General features: G+C 39.9%; 1 protein-coding gene across 1 annotated transcript; it reads left to right on the forward strand.

The window, feature by feature from the left end:
• The first annotated feature begins 11 nt into the window (after window positions 1-11).
• Window positions 12-16,144, forward strand: LOC100497097 (myo-inositol 2-dehydrogenase). Its single transcript, XM_004916198.4, has 10 exons — window positions 12-193; window positions 3,317-3,877; window positions 5,101-5,691; window positions 7,709-7,779; window positions 8,313-8,421; window positions 8,910-9,040; window positions 10,525-10,632; window positions 11,051-11,169; window positions 13,050-13,206; window positions 13,883-16,144. Exons 2-10 carry the CDS (start codon window positions 3,633-3,635, stop codon window positions 14,029-14,031), a joined length of 1,680 nt encoding a protein of 559 aa, XP_004916255.1. The 5' UTR covers window positions 12-193; window positions 3,317-3,632; the 3' UTR covers window positions 14,032-16,144.
• The last annotated feature ends 5,072 nt before the right edge of the window (window positions 16,145-21,216 follow it).

The following is a 21,216-nucleotide window of genomic DNA, read 5'->3' on the forward strand; positions in this document are numbered from 1 at the left end:
TTATAAGCGCACTCGTGACGTAACAGCATCGCGAGAAGAGAGACGAGACTTGTGACGTCAGGCCGAGCTGTCCGGCCGCAATCAGGGAGCTGGGTTTGCACGGCTTTGCGGGACGTTTAAGCTGCGATCCGGGACTGCGGGCTGTGTGGAGAAAATCGGCTCTGTCCCGCGAAAAGCTGGGCTGTTGTGGGCGGTGTGTATTATCCTGAGAAAACTGTATTCGATGATTATTAGTGCGGGGAAGCAGCCACACTGCTTGTTATGCGAAAGAACAAAATAAATCTTTCAAAGCTTCCCGAAAGCAATTGCGTCGTGAGAAGTGGCGGATTTGGTCCTAATAATGACACATGAGATTGGGGATTCATTCATAGACTGTATAATGTCATTGCAAAGGGGGTGTCAGCCAAACACTATGTGACCCCACCCCTCCTTATAGAAAATACTATTCGGAGTCGTTTTAAAGTTATATAGAAATGGAATTGCTATTGGCAGTAGTTCCTTTCCCTTCTCTGCACTGGCGGCTCTGACTTGTGACACAATGTAGCAGAGGCTTATAGACTTATATACAGCTTTTGTATTGTTAGAGCCGGGAGTAGGGGAAATACAGCTTTCTGTAGCACATTTACAAATCATTTTACTCTACTGAGCTGAATGTACAGTGTTACCTTGCTTGGAATTGACCTTTTTATAACTCATGTTTCTGGGCTTATGTCCCCTGTAAAGGTGGCCATACACGAGCAGATCCGCTCGCTTGGCGATGTCAGCAAGCGAGCAGATCTTCCCCCGATATCCCCACCTATGGGTGGGCAATATCGCGGAGCATTTAGGTAAAAGAAAATTATCCGATCGTTTGGGCGGCAATGGGGCAGTCGGATCGGGGACCGCATCTACGAGCCGATGTGGTCCCCGATCCGACCGGATTTTCTAACCTGGCCGATCGAGATCTGGCCAATTTCAGGCCAGATATCGGTCGGCCAGGCCGCTCTGCTCTCCCCATACACGGGCCGATTAGCTGCCGAATCGGTCCAAGGGACCGATATCGACAGCTATAGTCGGCCCGTGTATGGGGACCTTAAGGCATAGAGTAAAATGAATGAGAGCTTTGATGGGCTGGTAAATGCAGCTCATATAAATAATAACTCAAGTTTCAAGTTAATTGTCATATACAAATAACAATGAAGCATTATTACTGTAATGACATTTTTTTGACCCGTGTTCCTCCCAACTTTACATAGACAGACAAACAAAACGAAAAAAAAATACAAATATTAATATAATAAAAGTGTGCAATAAAGGTACAAGTATTTACAATAATAAAATGCAATGCAATATTTGAAATTGTGCAGTGAGGATTTAAAGTGGCTTTGCTTAAAGTGACACTGGGAAGAGTCCAGTAGTTATGGGGAGTGTGTGTTGGTTTGGGTAGAATGTCAGCAGTTCAGAAGCCTGATGGCTTGTGGGTAGAAACTGTCTCTGTATCTGCTGGTGCGGGTCTGGATGCTCCTGTACTGCCTGCCTGATGGTAGGAGCGTGAAAAGTCTGTGGCTGGGGTGGCTGGGGTCAGAGAGGATCCGCTGCATCTTCCTCCTACAGCGCTGTCTGTACAGGTCCTGCATGGCCGGCAGTTCAGTCCTGGTCATGCGCTCTGCTGATCTCACCACCCTCTGCAGAGCTTTGCGGTCCAAAGCATTACAGCTGCCATACCAGGTGGTGATACAGCCGGACAGAATACTCTAACTAGTTCTTAGTTGTCAGTCATATTTTGCCTTATGCCTCTATGCCCCAGGCACTGCCTCATTCACTGCCTTCCTTACATTCTCCCTCCTTCCTCAGTTTATAGTTGTGTAGCCTGCGCATGGGCATTAGGTAACCGTTTCCACAGCACCTACCTGTATGTTTTCACTGTGGACAGGGTCGGACTGGGAAAAATCCCTGTGGGCCCCGGCAGCCTAGACCCAACCATTGCCGGCGCTTCCTTGGGGCCCTGCACCCCCCAGTCCGACTCTGGAAAGGAATGAAGGAAGTAAGGTTTTAACAATGTATATAATGGCAGTAAAATGTATTTTTTCTTGACCAACATGGTAGAATAGGTTGTAAAGGTCCCCTTTAAAGAAACAGTAACACCAAAAAATGAAAGAGCTTTAAAGTAATAAAAATATAATGCACTGTTGCCCTGCACTGGTAAAACTGGTGTGTGCTACAGTAACACTACTATAATTTATATAATAAGCTGCTGTGTAGCCATGGGGGCAGCCATTCAAGCTGGAAAAAAGGAGAAAAGGCACAGGTTACATAACAGATAAGTTCTGTAGAATACAATAGTGTTTTATCTGTTATCTGCTATGTGCCTGTGCCTTTTCTCTTTTGAATGGCTGCCCCCATTGCTACACAGCAGCTTATTTATATAAATTATAGTAGACTTTCTGAAGTAAACACACAACTTTTACCAGTGCAGGGCAGCAGCACATTATATTTTAGTTACTTTTATACACTTTCATTTTTTGGTGTTACTGTTCCTTTAAGGGCACTTTGGTAAAAGGGCCATCCTATGGTATACGTTTTTCTCAGCTGTTGTCACCAGATTGTCCTTTTTTGTGGCCCCGTCCAACACAAACAGAGCTTCATGTGTGTCAGCTAGGGCCTTTTTTTCATTAAATAACATTAGGAACAGTGACAGGCTGACACAGACACTTTGTTCACCAGTGAATGGCAGAAGTGGACAAACCCCACCATTTACCATTAGTTTAAAGAGTGTGCTCCGAACATGCTTTTTTCTTTAATTATGACAGACTGCTCTTTGTTATTTTTTAAACATAATGGACAGGGTTGAAATTAAAAGATAATCTCCAACCCAAAAGGGATTTTATACAATGAAAGAAAATGGAATGCTGAGCAACTTTCCAATATACAGTTATTACAATGTTAAAGTTATTTGTTAGTTATTTGTATTGAACGCAGTACTAGTGTTGTAGTTGTTTGTAGTCTCTATGCTCTGGGCTCTGACTCCTGAAACGATATAGCAGAAGACGGGCATTAAAAGATTTAGATGAGAAAAGATTCTGCTTTTTGAAAACCATAGGATAGATTATATAGAATATATTTATATTCACTGAAGATGTTTAATATGTATTGGGAAATTGATTAGAATTACATTTGCTTTCTGGTCCTTCTAAACAACTGTGGGAGGTGGGAAAGTAAGATAAACCCTCTGTATAATTAATTCCTCCTTATCTGAAACCCTGTTTAAATGGCAGAGCTCCAGCTGTTACTGAATGATCACTTCCAGTTTGTACTGACTTTCTTTTTTCCCCCTCAGACAAATGCTGTGTTGATTGTATGGACTACTCTGAGTGAAAGAACTTGCAGAGCTAAAATGCAGACGTTAAAGAGACTAAACCTGTGAAAGAAAGAATAAAGGAGAAGCTGAACCTTTTGGCCCTTCACTTAAAGGAAACAGTACTTTTCTTTCTGGGCTTGAAAACCCTTTCACAGTGTCAGGATGCATTACCTGGCTGTTTGTGATTTGCATCCTAGATGACACAGAAGTCCCAAGATCATAGTAAAGTCTTCTGTACCATGTGATCCTTTTTGAACACTTTTACATAGGTGGGAACAAACATTAAAGTGTCAGCATGGGAAGGAAAAAGAAAACCCTGCATGATTATGCTGCCGAATTCACAGACCTGGCTGTAAAAAGACATTTAATTGAACACAAGGATTCTGGAGAGACCTCAGTGGTTGAAACTCTGTATTGCAAATCCTGTGAACTGCCCATGCGGGTTAGGAGGGATCGCATCCTAGAGCATTTAGCTTCGGGAAGGCACTACCGGAACCGACGTCTGATTAAGCAACATGGGACTAGAACTCCACTTCTCCTGTAAGTCTTACTCATTGGCAGCACCTACAGTTTAGAAAGCTGCTGATAAAGGAGGAGATGATAGTAACTCAAGTATACAAGCCGATGCAAGCAATTATGCATACTTGGGTCACTGGGCCTGGATGCAGTCTATAAGTAGGACTTATAAAGCAACATCCTTGCTTTATTGCAAGGAACAGCATTGTAGCCTTTTCTAAGTCCAGTGAAATGCAGACTGGTTTTTTAATATTTTAGAATTAATAAGTTAGACATGTCTTTATCAGACTCTTACAGTCACATCATCTATGCATACTTTGCTCAAACTAAAAAGTATACACAGCATCAATATGACTTGAGGCATTTGGTAGCCAGAATGCTTCACTTAGACATTCCTGTAAATGATAGAACGTGTGTCAGTGTTTGTTCTTTCTGCCTTCTGTGGAACATGCATCTATTGGCATCCACAGTATGTAAAGAAGAAACTTGCTACCACTATTGCAAGTCTCTTGCCCTCCAACAGAGCATCTTTTCAGTCCATTCTTCCCACTTGAGAAACATCACTGCATTCTATAAGATTGGGATATGGCATGTCGTTAACAATTAGAACCTTGCTCTGGGACTCTGTGAATGGTACGAAGCAGCCCACCTGTGCTTCCACAAAAGCCAATGTGTTCACTGGTGTGTTTTTATTGTGGAATTCCGACTGGCAGGCAAGCTGGTGGCCAGTTAGGTGACATTGTAAGTCTTGGTGCTTGTGGAATACTATATTGTTCTGAATTTTACCCCAGTAGACGGCCAACTGACTAGTTCTGCCAAATGCCAAACTTCAAATACTGCCGCATTTCCCTTTATTTCACTACCGCATCCCTGCCATCTATTGACTTTTTTTTTTTCACCCAACCTCCCCTAACAACTCCCTGCTACCACCTCACCTTAAAACTCCCTCCAAACTATTATCTGTCCTTTCAGCCCCTACAACTTTTCCTACTCTTCTGGTTTTCTCAGTAACCACTCTTCCTAACCACTTAAATTACTCTACCAATTACTACTACCTCTACTTTCTACCATCCTGATCACCTCTACCACCATCACAACAACTAAATGCCCACTACTACATTCCACCTTTTGCAACAATTCCACACCCGCATCTAATATTCTTATTTGAATGATCATGCCATATTCTTGTAGATTTAGTCAATTTTATTTATGGGTAAAAAAAAAATCTATTTTTTATTTGTATATAGATCAACTGGTGCAGATCTGGGATCAAGCCTCCCTATGGGATTAGATACGTCTCTACATCCACAGACATCTTTCATTCTTTCCTCTAATCCATGCAGTTCTAGTATCAGTACAAGTGCCAGAGGTAATGTAGTACCCTCTCCACCATCATACCACCATCCCCCCTTGCTCCCTGTGCACCCGAACACCATCAGTTCTACTACCAGTGTTATGTCAGCCAGAGAAGACGTAACCCCATCTACGTCCTCCACCCATCAGTCATCATTTGGTGCTATTCATATGCGAAATCCACCTATGTCTTCAAAGCACACCAACCAAAGGCACGTTATATCCGAAGCTTCCAATAGTGTGGTACCTGGAGGGATTTATACCAGTAGCAATACCAGAGGAAATCAAATTGGTCTTGCCATAATTGGAGCAAGTTATGCCAGTAAGGCACTACTGCGGACCTTAAAAGAAGAAAATGGCTGCTGTCTTTATTACATTGTGGAAGACCAGAGGTCTGAAGTCGATAGGCTTTTCAGCAATGAAATACTGTCAAAGACCAGGGTGCTGCAGGAACAGGATGCAGATATTGTTCTTAATGACCAGCGGTAAGATATCCAAATACACTCCATCCTGCACATGCTCCAACCTATATTCCTTAATACAGTAATTACAAATTTGCTTATATATTTGGTAATTATTTTAATGGAATGTTCCATATATATTCCTTTGGATATAACTTTTAAACACTACTAATAGGCGTTTAAACAATAAAAAGTTTAGTTCATTGTCTGCCCTAACTTTAAACCCATATGTTTAAAAAGGTAAACGCTTTTCTGCACAAATATAAAAGCCCCAGGACAGATTATACCTTATTTTAGTTTAAGACAGTGAGGTCTACACTGAGTATTGGAACTGATTACACATTCATTCCAGTATTTGTATTTATAGCAAGCACAGTAAATGCTTTTAAAAGGTGAATTTTCCAGGACAATAGCGATTTCTGATTATGATGTGCACTGAAACCAGTGTGGTTGGTAATACAGGTATAGGATCCCTTATCCAAAACCCGTTATCCAGAAAGTTCCAAATTACGGAAAGGCCATCTCCCATAGACTCCATTATAAGCAAATAATTCTAATTTATAAAAATGATTTCCTTTTCCTCTGTAATAATAAAGCATTACCTTGTACTTGATCCCAACTAAGATATAATTAATCCTTATTGGAGGCAAAACAATCCTATGGGGTTTAAATGGTTTTAAATTGATTTTTTAGTAGACTTAAGGTATGGAGATCCAAATTACAGAAAGATCCCTTATCCGGAAAGCCCTAGGTCCCGAGCATTCTGGATAACAGGTCCTATACCTGTATATATCACAGCTGAAGTTTGGCACCTAAAAGCTGGAGATCTTCTTATTTAAGAAAGCCAGCTTGGGGAAAAATACCTCAGCTAACAAAGTTGTTTTTTTTCCCCTGAAACTACACGTAATTCCTTAACTCACGTGGGGTTTCTCTTATGGTTTGGGTGGAAAGGCTTGAGCAATCAAATATCTGCTTCTTAAAAGAGAGTGTTTTAGAAACATATTCAAGTCAATGTTGCAGCCCTGATGCATTTTTTTATCTCTAGCGTGGCCCTGGTCATTTTATTAAAATATTCAGATATGTATTTACATAAGGTATGAACCAGTTTAGTTGTCCTCTAGGGAGCAATTCATTTCAGCTAAATACAGAACATGTTTGTTTTCTAACATTTTAAATGATGGGCTGACAATTATGTCCCTTTCCCAGCTATGTTTAGCCAAAATATTTGGTAGGCTTTAGTTTACTTTAACTACAGGTGTTTAAATGTATTGCAGTGCATTGAGCTTGCCATATGGATATCTGCCATCTACAAATGGGAATAAGCCCCCTAATGAACTTGATTATCCTTGAGTATTGCACCCTCTTGAACTCAGGGCATACATGTGTTTGCTAGGTGTACGGGCTTATCAGTGGAAATCAGGAGCAGGGCATAATAGATAGGACTTTAGTAAATGCAACTGGGGTCTAACTGTTATTGCAGAGCTCAGCGCAGAACTGCTTTTTAAACACTTAGATCCCGCAGGTAGCTTATTCTGATGCACTTAGGTCCCACAAGTAGCATATTCTGATGCACCAGCTCTGTTGTACACAAGTGAGTTTAGCCTGCAGGCATCTCTAACTTGTTCTTCAACTTTAGTGCCAGCTAGTATTAAGGGCATCTAGACAGACAAGGCAGCTGAGTGATTGTTTTTCAGATTATGGATAAATGTTTGAATATTGTAATCAAAAACCAATGACTAAATTATTGTTAATCACCCTCACTATTATACATGAATAATAGAAAAACTAGCTCCAGTCAATTCAGGAGATTCTGCCAGTAGAAAATGTGCTTTTTAACATAATTTTTCTAGGATTCAGACCAGGGACTTTTATTTGAGTAACGGTAAGCAAATCAGAATACGTATAGTTAAAGTAAGTAGCTTATAATTATATATGGTTGCTTTCCAGGGAAGAGCTGTTTTCTAGAAACTGCAATTGCAATTACATTATTGTGCCCTAGCTCTGCTTTGCTTAAATCACTTCTCTTTCACTTTCTTTTCAGAGTATCAGGGGTGATTATTTGTTCTCTACCAGAAGTAGCTGCTGTGATGACTCTGGAGACTTTAAGAGCTGGTAAGAACCCAAATTTATCTGATACTCCTATAACGTACAGTAAATAAATTGCTGCTATGAGCAAATCTCCTATTCATTGAATAAATTTCGGAAACCCATTTTCAGGCTGCTTGATTTTGTGCTATATTGTTAGTGACCACAGGGGAAAACCAGAGCAGTGGGTGACTGGTCCATACTGAATGCCAATTAGGGAGGGGTTTGAGGTACATTTGTTCTTATACTTGGCCTTGTAAGCCTAGCTAAAGGTTTATTAAATGCTTATTTTCTGCCCTAAATATTCACCTGTAACTTGTGGATTTTAAAGCAGGGCTCATACTGAAAAAGTCAAACAACCACTGGGTTGGTCTATTTTAGGGGTCTGTGTATAGCAATTATAATCACTGTGGGTGCTTAATACATTGATTAACCCTTTATTTGCCCTTGCTTCTTTCATATTCCTTCTTCATTTTATTCCCTTCCCAAATTGCAAACCCCTCATTTTATATGATGTCTGATTGCTCAGATGTGAATATTTTGTCATTCTTATCCTCAAGGGAAGGCTGTGCTGTGTGAGAAGCTCTTAAGCACCAGTCGGCAAACTGTGGAGGCTTGTTTCGATGAAGCTGACAGATATGGGAAGCCATTGGTCTGTGGATTTTATAAGTAAGAAGCTTTGTGTTTTGAAACACAGATGGAGGCTATTGCAGAAAATAAAAACATTTTTTAAAATGGAAGTTGTATGTATGTACTACTATACAGGACAAGACGTAAACAACACAAGTATTGTTTTTATAAATAAAACAGTGAAAATTATTGGGTTCTATACACAGGATGAGGTCCCTGCTGCTAACAGCTTGCAGTTTATTAAGTTCACAAATAAAGAAACTTTAGGGTGTAATAGATTTACCTATTCTGAGCAACAGTTCCAAAGGTCTTCATTAATTATCTTTTTATTTTGTGTCTTTTTTTATTATTATTATTTCCATACCTGCAATTAAAAAAAATGCTATCTGGTTGTCAGGCCACCTGCAATCAGATTTATTAATTTTTGTGTTTTGACATGATTCTTATCACAATAGTGTTTATTTTCTAATTTTTTAGAAAAAAATTAGTCTCATCACATGACTCACAATGAGGTTTGCTTTTTTTAGGCGGTTTGACCCAGCATTTAAGTTCCTGCATAAGAAAGTATGTCAGAGCAAGTCTCTAGGGAGAATTCAGAAAATCTCAGCAGTCAGCCGAATGTATCCCTCTGTTTCTCTAAATAACCTCAAAATGTCAGGTAAGATACAGTCATAATCACAAAACTGCAACCAAATTATTATCACTATGTAATACTTAAAGGAGAAGTAAAGGTTATTACCTTTTGGTGCCTAAATTTTAGGCACCAAGCAGTAGTGTATCTACTCTGATCCAGCCCGTCCCCTTCCCGCAAAAAAATCTTTGGAGGGGCCAGGCACATAGTAGCAAACCCTACCTGGCCCCTGGGCCCCCTTCCTCCTGCCCTTTTTCCTACCTGAGATCCAGCAAGAAGCAGGGATTTATATGTAAGAATAGAGAAAGCAGGGTCATGCCACTGGAACCAACCAGTGTTAAATTTTGGAAATCATACTCATTAAGCACCACCATCTTTGTGGTATTTCCCAAGGTGCCCTTGTGGGCATCAAAAAAAAGGGACATTATTAATAAATTGTGCACGTGCAAGCCCACAAGCCTGGTTTCAGAGACATAATAACAATGATTTAATTCAGCAAAACATATAAAATAGGAGCTTGTGCGTTGGTTGATGTACCTTTGCCCATGCATTTATATAAATGTTTTAAAATAATATATCATAACACTACTTTGGTTAAAAATAGATCATTATTTTAGACCTATTGGTTGTAAAGAATAAAATCTCCTTACTGTATGCTGCAAGAATTATTGATGCGTCACTTGACTATGTGAAACATTAAAGGAAAAAGAAAGGTAAAAACTAAGTAAGCTTTATCAGAAAGGTCTATGTAAAGCCATAAGCACTCACAGAAACTACTTCTTTCAAAAGATTTCTTGTGTCTGTAATTCCTGTGCCAGAGACACGCAGCTCCCTGCTCTCTCCTCTTTGCTGCTCCCCCCCTCAAGAATGCTAAGAACTCACTCCCCCCCCTTAGAATTGTGAATCTGAGCCAATCAGCAGGAAGCTGACGCATAGTCTAATTGAGCATTTAAACCGGTCTTGGTGCAGGAGCGAGGCATTATGGGATTACTTTCTTTGCACAGCTCAGTGTTTTTTCTTCCTGTTTGGCTTCTGATCCTCTGAATGGGAGAAATATGGGGAGACTTAAGGGCACTATTGAAGGTATGCCTGCATCTTGAGATTAACTCTTTATTAGCCTTTCCTTCTCCTTTAAATGTGGTTCCTAAAAGGGTTAAGTAATAATTAAATGATAATCATTTTCCTTTTATTTAAAACCCCCAAGGTGACTAGTGCACTTCAGAAGTCATATAGCATTGCAAACTTTTGTGCACTAAAACTCTTAGTACCCAAGAGACAAAAATGGTAGGAGTTGTTGCTTAACAGGCAAGCAGCATGTTAGCTTCTGCTACTATAAAATGCTAAACATTTTGCTTTACTCTCATAGATGGATGAATAAATAGATGATGTAATACATATTTTAAGTTCATACCTCATATCTGTGTGTATTTTTTTTTATGCAAATTGTCTTTTGCCCTGAAACCATTGCCGGTAAAGTAAATATCTTACTTCTTTTTTGGTGTGTGTTGTAGGGGGAATTTACTATAACACTGCCATGTTTGATATTGATATTGTCACCTGGTTATTGGGAGAAAGAATTCCTGACACTGTCTTCTCTCTGGGACATGCCTTCTGTTCAGGTGCGCATACCTTAGATTCAAAGTTGCAGAAATAATATCTTTTATTTTTTCCAATTTAACATGAAATATTTTCATAAATATCGTAATCTAAATAGGATTTGAATTTAAGAGTAATTAAAAGGAGTGACCTTAAAGGCACAGTATAAAAAATGCATTAATGGCAAAAAAAGCAACCAGAAACTTTTTACATTTTGTAAAATACTGGTTGCTTTTTAAGAAGTATTTGCATTACAAATTGTTATTCTATAATTATGTGTTTAACTACTTTGCTTCTAGTGACATAAAACAGTCACTCTCTTACTGGACATTACATTGGAAAACAGGTGTTAATGGGTTCATAAAACCAATTATACCTTGAGAGTAGTTTTGTTACCATACTGTGTGAATTCTCTGTACATTAGCCTTTTCTCTTCTCTAGATATGAGTGCTATGAAGGAAGCAGACACTGCCACCATCTGTATGAAGTTTGCTAGTGGAGCTCTCGCTAGTCTGGACATCAGCCAGCACTGTACAAAAAGCTGTGACCAGAGACTGGAGGTATGGCTTGACCTCATTTTTTTCATAAAAATGTATGAAATTGTCATTTTGTCAATGGTTTTAAAACCAGTTGCTAAGCAAGGAATAATCAGCCCGCTGTTATCCATCATTTTGTAGGTGTTCCTGCCTGAATGGGACATAGACTGATCTTGAATTAAAGGGGCTTTGCAGTGTGTTGAAGCTAAACCAGGGCTTTTGAAATGTGTGCTTATTACTGTTCTTAGGTGCAATAGCTGTTGGGGTGTACAGAAGTGATATTTCTCTATAACCTGTATTGCGAGTCAGATAAGCATAAGCAATGCTAACCCCTATATCGGATGCATCCTACAATCGTTAATACACCTTACAATATTCACACCTAAACACAGCACAAACTGTTCCAGCTCTATGAACAGCCAATTACAAAAACAATGGCTACTCTTGGGAAGAATTAAGCTCTGTCACATACCTTTGAGACGACTCCAGCTCCCACATTAACTTACATCACCTTCTATCTATGCCATAAAAATGTACATTGAAACTAAAGTTGTAGGAAATAATATATGGCGCTTGTTACAATCAGGGCTAAAAATGACCTTTATCTTTAAAAATGACCTCTGTACTGCAGCTCTGCTTTGATCCCTGTCTGTGTTTTAAATGAGGGTGGGCGAGTACTAATGGTCCCAGCCAGAAGCACAAGGGAAGGTAGCCAATCACAGGCCTGCAATCACACAAGCAAAAACATGCTTCAGTTCCACAAAGTTGTTGGTTGGTTCCTATCCTACAGTGCAAGTGCTGAATGCTGCCAGCTCTTCTGCACAGCCAGGGAAAGGAAAGAACAGGAACTAGAACACATGGGCGTCTCGCAGGGTTTTTGGAGTCATCTTCAATCAAATCAGAATAAAATGCAATTTATCTAAGCACATTCCTTCAGTATTTAAAGGAGTTTGATGCACTGGCACATTCTTTTTTTAACTACAAAGTATGTTCCCTTTAAAGGAGAAGGAAAGGCTAATAAAGAGTTAATCTCAAGCTGCAGGCATACCTTCAGTTCTCTCAATAGTGCCCTTAAGTCTCCCCATATTTCACCTGTTCAGAAGATCTGAAGCCAAACATGGAGAAAAAAAGTGACAAGTGGCGAGTTGGATAGTACAGGAGCGGGGTTGCCGACGAATGGATGCGAGGGGGGGGGGCGGGTTAGGTGCTGGACAAGATGGTGGCGCCGTTCACTGAAACAAGTATGTAGGTTCTAGTATGTGTATCTCTGTAAATCTTTCATTAGGCAAGCTACAAATATAGCAATTTTACATAGCAATACTATTTAATAGTGTGCTTAATAGATTTTGACTTTCCTTGTCCTTCAACACTTCTCCCCCATCAATAGATGGAATAGAACTGAGCAGAGAAGCATCAGGAGAAACTTCTTGCAACAGTAAATTAAGCTTTAGCTATTCTGTCTGTCCCCCACAAAGGCAGAACATCTTAGGGCACTTCTGTTACAAATTCGTGAATTTTGCAGTAGAAAAAATGTTATATCATGAAATCTAAAAATGATTGCAAATTGTAAAAGTGCTTAGAAGAGCACACTGAGGAATTTTAAACTTAGTTACATTTTGTGATATTTTCTTGTTAGTCATTAGTTTAAAGATATTGTTTCTGAAGCTGTAAACCAAGAGACTAATACTTTATCCATGTAACTACATGAAATTGCCTTTTCTGCCGGTACAAGGATATTAGGGCATAACTACTTCACTCGATATCTATCTTATACCATTAGCTATTTTTTGTAGTACTAAAATCAATATATAATGGTGTTGATGTCATGTTTAGTAAATGAAATACTGCTGCTTTATACAGTGTCTGTGTATCTATTTTTGTGGCTTCCTTTGTGTATTTATAAGGTACACGGTTGTCAAGGGACATTACGTATTGACAATCAGAACCCACTGGGCATTACAGAGAATGGCACATCAGTTCCATTATGTTCTCTAACACATGAAGAAAGATATAGAGAAGCATATGCAGCACTTTTTCGACACTTCCTTCAAACAATCAAAGGTGAGTAACGTTTATAGTGCTATTACAAGGGTTTTTTGTTCAGTTGTTTCTTTAGTTGTGTGATTTTTAATGGGTCCCTTACATTTAATTACTAAGGCAAATAGAAATACACAAAGTAGATCCAGCTTATGTTAAAGCCATGGCAATATCAGCAAAGAGAGTCAGGAGTCATCGTGTGAGATTTGGCATCTGGTTAGTTAGCGCTGCGTGATGATGATAGCTGGCCTTCTCTACATACATGGATGATACTTTTGTTTACCCTGTCTAGGCAGGGAGATAAAAAAATTAGGTGTATGAATATGAAGGATGTGCATGCCTCTCAGGAGGTGGGGTCTTGTTATATAATACATAGAGAGGTGCACCAACATGGAGAAACAATTGGTTACCTGAAAGCAGTTCTAATGTGTAGCGCTGGCTCCTTCTGAAAACTCAGACTCAGGCACAGTGCACTAAGATGGCTGCCTACACACTAGTATTACAGCTAAATGTATTTGTTTGTTCAAGAATAAGATTTTAAATGGTAGAGTGAATTATTTGCTATGTAAACAGTGTAATTCAGAAATAAAAAGTACCCCATAAAAATCATGACAGGATCCTTTTAACCCTGATTTCTTGCCCCGATTATCTTCCCAGATAATAAAGGATTGTAACCGATATATTCTTCTTTCTCTCTTAGGAAAAGAGCAACCTACAGTTACCAAAGAGCAGTATATCTGGGCTCTACAGGTAGCAGCAGCGGCTGAGCAGTCGTGCCACAGTGGTTCTGCTGTAGATCTGCGTAATGAAGTAGTGGATGTATCGATTATCAAGACTGAAATAGTTTGAGTAGAAATCCTGCTTTAGAGCTTCTGAGGGAGGATTGTTTTGGCTTTAGCAGGTGCTGACCCCACCTTCTAATTCTCTTGCATTCTCCCAAGGGCTACGGACCCCACTATTCTTGCACTTAAATTGCAGCGCCCAGGCAGTGTTAGTAATGGTGTTGCTTTACTTAGATTCCTAATTAATCTTCCAGATGCCTGTCTTTAGAAAGACACATATTTATTATTCAGTTATGAAATAGGAAGGCTGGAAAGCGTGAGGTATGAAGGAAGGGGTTAAACCTGGGCAATCGGTTATTTGGAGACCATCTCCCAGCTTTGCCACACAGCCATTTCTCTTGGGAGGATGCTGTAAAATCTGCTTCTTAATAGAACAGGACCTAATGTTATAGGAATTCCATGGTAATGCATCCCTTCACTTGCTCCTCGTGTTCTACTGCTCTCTCTCTCTCTCTCTTCACTGAAATAAAAAGAAAAGTAAATTTAGAGTACTAGAGCAATAGATGATGGCCAGTTAGTTACTGGGAGTCTCTAGAAGTTGAAGTAATGAAGGAACTAATATAGCTACAGTGTAATAACTAGAATATGTCCTCATCTTCACTTTGAATCGAGAGACATTAAATAATGCAGCTCAGGAAACCATAGGAACAAGAATTCCATTGGATACTTTGACCATATTCTAAAACTGGCTGTTTGTAGCCATTGCTGTTTTTGGGAAATGAAGCAGGAAGGGGTGACTTTTCTGGGGTCCTGGGATACAAGTATATGTAGGAAGACAAGGATAAAAACTCACATTAGACATTTACCTCTTGACTATGCAAGTTGTGCGCAGCACCCTGGTAGTATAGAGTATAAGCTTTTGGAAAGGCTCTGAGACAAGTGGGGAGTGTGTATAGTAAGTCACAGTGGTGATTTATTATGGTCAGTGCAACTCTCAGCCCTCCAGCTTTTGCTGAAGTTCAGCCTGCAGTGTTCCCAGATATACAGACAATGATTCGTAAGACACTGATTATATAACTATTGGAGCACTAGACAGGTATTTTGACCACGTGTTGTTTCACCACAACTTAGGAAGATGGCAGACATGGTGCTTTTACCACTGTGGTACTGTTGTAGAGAATGTGCCTAATCAAAAAACACTCTACTTCTGGCAAATACTGGTGGTAACAGGTGGCAGTCACCCAAAAAAAGGTAAATCAAGAATTTCTTAGCAGGGGCCAATTTTCGCCACCAGTGCCTGTCAGATAGGAAGTGGAGACAGGACCATAGTCCTTAAGGTAGTTTTACTTGTGCCCAGTGCATTAAGGGCATAAGCGTTTGGCTTGGAATGCAAAACCTGAATGCTGCACTTAGCATATATTGTATAAGAGGCAGATATGCAGCCATGGATACTGTGAGCCACCGACTTACCTTAGTGTGTCCAGCCGGTATTAAATCCACTTCCATCGCCCTCTGACATCCTGTGGCTAAGGGCAAAGATACCGCTAGTTCAACAAAAGCTGGAAGGATGCAGATTAGACTTAATCATCGGATATTTTGTTACGAAAAAAGAAATTGTCCCAGAAAGTACTGTATTTGGGGCTCTATGATATAACAGTTCGGATGATGCTTTTAACATAAATGAAAAGAGAATTTTTTATTGTTTTAATTCCGCTAACTACTATAAGCTAGCTAGGCATATTTTGATACTGGAAGTAAGATAAATGAAGACTTTGTTTTACATTCTATTTGTGTATAAGCCACTTGCGTTATTCTATGCATAACAAAGACCGGAAAAATGAACTACTTGTTGCGGGTCACCGTGACTAACTGGAATTGTCTAAGTCTGATTTTTCCATTTTTTTTCTTAAGCGTAAACAATTTTAATAGATGAGGTTTGTCTTTTTATTGGGATCCATGTACTGATTACTAGAGAACATTGTGTTATCTGCAGCCACCATTTATGTGCTGGTTGGGCAGGCAAGCGCATTACTTGACCTTCAGATGGATTCAGGCACTTAGTGAGTCCTTTATTCTCTACTGTAATACTCATTTTCCCAAATTATAATTAATTGTTAAAAGTAATATCTTTTAATTATATGTCATCTGTTCTGCTTTTTAAAGTGATATTTGTAATATCCTTCCCAATGGTATCACAGTGTACCTTTCTTCATATTACATTCCCCTTCAGCCAGAAGGGACAAATATTGAATAAGGACAGCTCGGTAGAACAAATAAAGGGATTATATTCATTATCCCACTTTTATTGGTATGATATGTCCAGGGCCCAATTTCTTGTTCAAAATGCCTGATTTTCAGCATTACAGCTGCCCTTAAAGAAAAGGTAAAAACTAAGTAAGCTTTATCAGAAAGGTCTATGTAAATACAGCCTTGAGCGCTCACAGAAAAGCTGCACTGAGTCCTCTATCAAAAGAAACACAGGATTTCTTGTCTCCTTTTTTGTAAACATGTTCTACGGGTATCTGTCTCAGAAAAATCCTTCATTCCTGGTTCTGCACAGTTCTCTCCTCTCTCCCTTCTCTTGCTCCCCCCCTCCCACAAGAATTCATAAGAATTCACTCCCTTTCCCATCAGAATATGTGATCTGAGCTACCAACAGCTCAGGAAGCTATGAAGACCAAGCTAAAATGGCAGCTGTAATATTAAACAAACAGAGGGAGTTTCTAGGGCTCTTTACTCGGGTATGATAAAGCTTTCTGCAGAATAAATATAGCGTTCTATAGCGTGGGGAATCTATTGGCAGTAAAATGCCAAAATTACTTAACTTCTCCAGCGATTGACAGCCACCACTGATAATCCGCTCCCCATAGTAACTCAGGCCAGCAATTCAACTGTATTTCCAGTTGTCTGTGAGCCAGATGCAGCACATCAGTATATTTTTATGGTCTTCAGCTTAACTATGGAATCATCATACATCTGTGTATCACATGAATATACATTGGAAAAAATGTTAAAGGGATGGTTCACCTTTAATTTAACTTTTAGTATGTTATAGGACGAACAATTAATAGCAACTCTTCACTTGGTCTTCATTATTTTTTATAGGTTTTGAATTATTTCAAATTCTTTGTAGCTTTCAAATGGGGGTCACTGACCCCAGCAGCCAAAAACTATTGCTCCGTAAGGCTACAGTTTCATTTTTGTTACTTTTAATAACTTTTTCTATTCAGTCCCTCTCCTATTCATATATCAGTCTCTCATTCAAACCACTCCCTGGTTGCTAAGGTAACTTGGACACTAGCAACTAGCTGTTATAACTCCAAACTGGAGAGTTGCTGAATAGTTATTGAAATTATTGTGAAACTACAAATAATAAAAAAATGAAGACCAATTGCAAATTGTCTCAGATGTTACTCTCCGCATCATACTAAAAGTTAACCCCTTTATCACTGTTCTAAACCATCACTCCATCTGGGAGACCACATTTGATCTACTGGAGATGAAACAGAACTGGATCAAATGAAACTAAAGTAACTGGAACTGGTTCTATAGGATTGAAAATGGAGTCTGGCAGTAACTTGCATTAGCCACATGGAAACCTATGAGCTGCCATTCATTTGGAAGGGAGCGCTCCTCCATCCTATGCCATCTGCCATGTGCTATCTATGTAATGTGACTGAGGACTAAACAAACTAGTACAAATTACTCAGGGCACACTAACTATGAACCATGAAGTTGTGTTTAATGCGCATAATGGCGATTCAGCTGCAAATCGATGATTGTTATACAAACCTTGAATTCCCAAGTATCTGACTGTATTTGAAGAAGAACCTGGAATGGGTTAATGACAATCAAGTTCCAATCTGCACTGGAACTGATCAGCTGAGCATTCATAAAGCCAGTGCTTAGCTTAAATCTCAAAGGGAAAAAAATGGAAGCCCTGCCCCATGATCAGTTGGATGCATCTCATTTAGTAGAGGTGTTTGGCAATTGGCAGTGACCTCAAAGCATAAAGGGAAACACTGGATTGTTGAGCTGTAAAGTCTTAACATCACCTTCTTATCCTGAAAACTGAGGAAATGAAAAGAATCATTTATATTGAAACTTTACTTCTATTAAAGGGGTGGTTCACCTTCACATAAATAACGTTATTTTAGGTCATTTTAATAAAATATATAATGTATCTCAGTGGAGGCACCAGGGCGGGGGGGTCGCTGACCCCTTTCTGCACAAGCCTGTGTCAGTGTGCTGAGGCTCTGTGTTACGCTGAGTACTGGCAGTAGGAGCTTCTAAAGCTACTTGTCTGTTTCCTGTCTCTTCCTGCCTCTCCTCTGATTGGCTGTTCATGGAGGGGGGGGGAGCTCACATGTGACTCTGCAGAGAAGAAACTCTCCTCCCTGAAAAGTTTTTCTGTGTGAACTGCAGCAATTACAGTAAGTTTTCAACAGTGAGATACACATTCTTTACATGACACATATTATCATACTCTTAGGGGTCTATTTATCATGCTGTGTAAAAAGTGGAGTGAAGCATTACTGGTGATGTTGCCCAGGGCAACCAATCAGCAACTAAACTTCAACAGAAGATCAAAGCAAAGCATCTGATTGGCTAATATAAACAACATCACTGGTGATGTTTTACTCCACTTTTTACACAGCATGATAAATATACCCCATAATCTATAATTTTTTGGGTAGCAGGGAGAAAAGGTGGACAACCCCTTTAAGTTAAAGTATAAAATGCACTATTGGGTTTGTTTTCAGGGAAATAGGGTAAAAGTCACAGAGACAGCCACAGAATCGGTGATGCTGTATAAAGGCAAAGGATATTGTATTGATGTCCCAAATTAGGCTAAAAATCACTATACGTGTAAAACCAGCCCTTGTAGCTCTGCTCTGTATGTGCCAGGTTAGAGGGAACAACCTTGTTAGGGAAACCCTGCTTGTGTCAAGTATTTGTATTACACTAAGGCAGGGGTCCCCACCCTTTCTTACTTGTGAGCCACAGCCAAATGTAAAAAGCCTTGGGGAGCAACACAAGCACAATAAAAGTTTATGGAGGTGCCAAATAAGGGCTGTGATTGGCTATTAGGGGCCTCTATGCACACTATCAGCTTACAGGGGCTTTATTTGGTAGGAAATCTTGTTTTTATTCAACCAAAACTTGCCCCCAAGTTAGGAATTCAAAAATAACTATCTGGTTTGGGGGCACTGAGAGCAACATCCAAGGGGTTGGTGAGCAGAAAATTGACAGCGAATTAGTTAGAGCAGTGGTATCTTAGGCCAGTGCCACACTGAAAGGCTCTGAGCTCTTTGGTACGACCATGTGTAATTAACGTGTGACTGAAAGAGCCCAAACGTTATTTGGAAGGCGTGTCCACACACACATTTGACCATGTAGTCTACTTTTTCTTGCACTAAAACTAACATCAATATATTCTGTCCAGGAAAAGTCTCATTACCTTGTGCATCCCAAGGCAAAGGCCAAAGCCTGTCCTTTTCTATTCTCTGCCCGGGTGGCTCGTAAAACAATGTAACACAAGGCAGCAGACTGACAGACCTGACTTGCTGGAGGAGACTGGCTTTGCAACATAGTTTAAAAAGTAACAACCAGGAGTTCATCAAATGCTGCTTTTAATAGCTGTTATCTGTGATGTCCCACCCCAGGGTCAGACTGAGCCCTAGTGGGCCCCGGTGGCCCAGACCCAATCCCTGTTGCCACTTCCCCTGTTATTGTTACTTATCTTTCTATTTAGGCCCCCTCCTATTCAGCTTTCAGTCTTTTATTAAAACCACCCCCTGGTTGCTAAGGTATTTTGAACCATAACAACCAGAATGCTGCTGAAATCATACATTTAAGAGTTGCGCAGGCTCACTTTATCACTCTTTTAGACTCCATTCCTTGGTCACAAAAAATGAATACATTTGAGAGACATTTTTTTTAATGACACCCAGGCCAGTGATTGGCTATAAAGAATGTTGCAACAGACCAACTGTTAATGTCAACATTAACCCTTAAATATCATAGGTAGCTGTAGGATGGGGGTGAAATACATTTTCAAGGGAAACCTATTCCAAATTATTACGAAAATACTTGAAAACAAGGAGTCATTTTATTATGTGACAAAGAAACCAAATACAGGAATTACATAAAAAAATCCATATAACGTTAAATGACATTTATAAAATAATGTATTTACAGTAACAATTCTGGAGTATTTTAATACTGCCCAAAGAAAGGAACTGATCGCCTTGAAAATATGAACAAGAAAAGAAAAAGCCTTAACGCAATTAAAGTGCCTTACATTGCTACTGCATGAAAAGCTTAGTCTCATACATACACTGCCGCGGCCTGCGCCACTGCGAGGGCAAAGGGGGCCGACAAGCATTTGCAGAAAGGGAGTTGAATATGGTGGAAATGAGGGAGGCAGGCATGGGTTATAGAATGCTTTTGTCAACTATAAAATCTCTTGTCACTAAAGGGCACAGTAATGTCACATACACACGAGTGCTAGTGGCAGTTTTAATATGCATTCCGTATTGCGTAGCACAGGAGGCCTATTCTCTATATGCACAAACAGGATGGGCGAATGGGCCTGCACTTAATGCAATGGGTACAGTATCTCTGCCGTGTTAACCTCACCCCCTTCTCAGTCTGTGTTCAAGAGGCACAGGAATGGATATTGGAAATGCTGGTAAGTGCTTGTGTGTATGTAGCTTAATGAGCAGAAGCCTTCCTGCAGGCTCTATGTACCCAGGGGAACTGGGCAGCACAGCGTGCCATCTGCCAAAGGAGATTCACTGCAGCCGACTGCTCCGTCTGTCATGTATGGAAGCCCTCTGACTTGCTAATAAGTGCAAAGCTGGCACATGTAGCACTTTATACTACAAAAGGGAACTGAGCTTCCGCCGAACGTTTCCAGATCTGTTGTGCAGTGAGAGTTCATGGCACAGCCCGTACCCCCAACACTATGATCATGCAGAATTCCAATAGAACAATATACAGTCGGGTACATCATAAAACAACTGAAATACCTTGTATGTGAGTCTGAATGAAAACTGATGATGTCTGATTCACTAATCTGAACTGCTGAAAAAATACAGCCAAATTATGACCAAAGCTTCAAGTCATTCTCAGCAGTCCCTTTGGGTGACAGACAGTTTGATGAATAAAACACCTTTTCCATTGGTCTAACATGCAGTATCCTTCTACAGAATATCACAGAAACTGCAGCACGACTCAAGATAGCAAT

Source organism: Xenopus tropicalis, chromosome 7 (assembly GCF_000004195.4).
Source record: "Xenopus tropicalis strain Nigerian chromosome 7, UCB_Xtro_10.0, whole genome shotgun sequence".
Taxonomy (NCBI): Eukaryota; Metazoa; Chordata; class Amphibia; order Anura; family Pipidae; genus Xenopus; species Xenopus tropicalis.

Excerpts from the sequence above, each read along its gene's own strand:
- LOC100497097 (XM_004916198.4), top strand. The coding sequence starts at position 3,633 with ATGGGAAGGAAAAAGAAAACCCTGCATGATTATGCTGCCGAATTCACA. Across the intron at positions 10,633-11,050 it reads GGGACATGCCTTCTGTTCAG|ATATGAGTGCTATGAAGGAA; the intron begins GTGCGCATACCT and ends TCTCTTCTCTAG. Across the intron at positions 11,170-13,049 it reads GCTGTGACCAGAGACTGGAG|GTACACGGTTGTCAAGGGAC; the intron begins GTATGGCTTGAC and ends TGTATTTATAAG.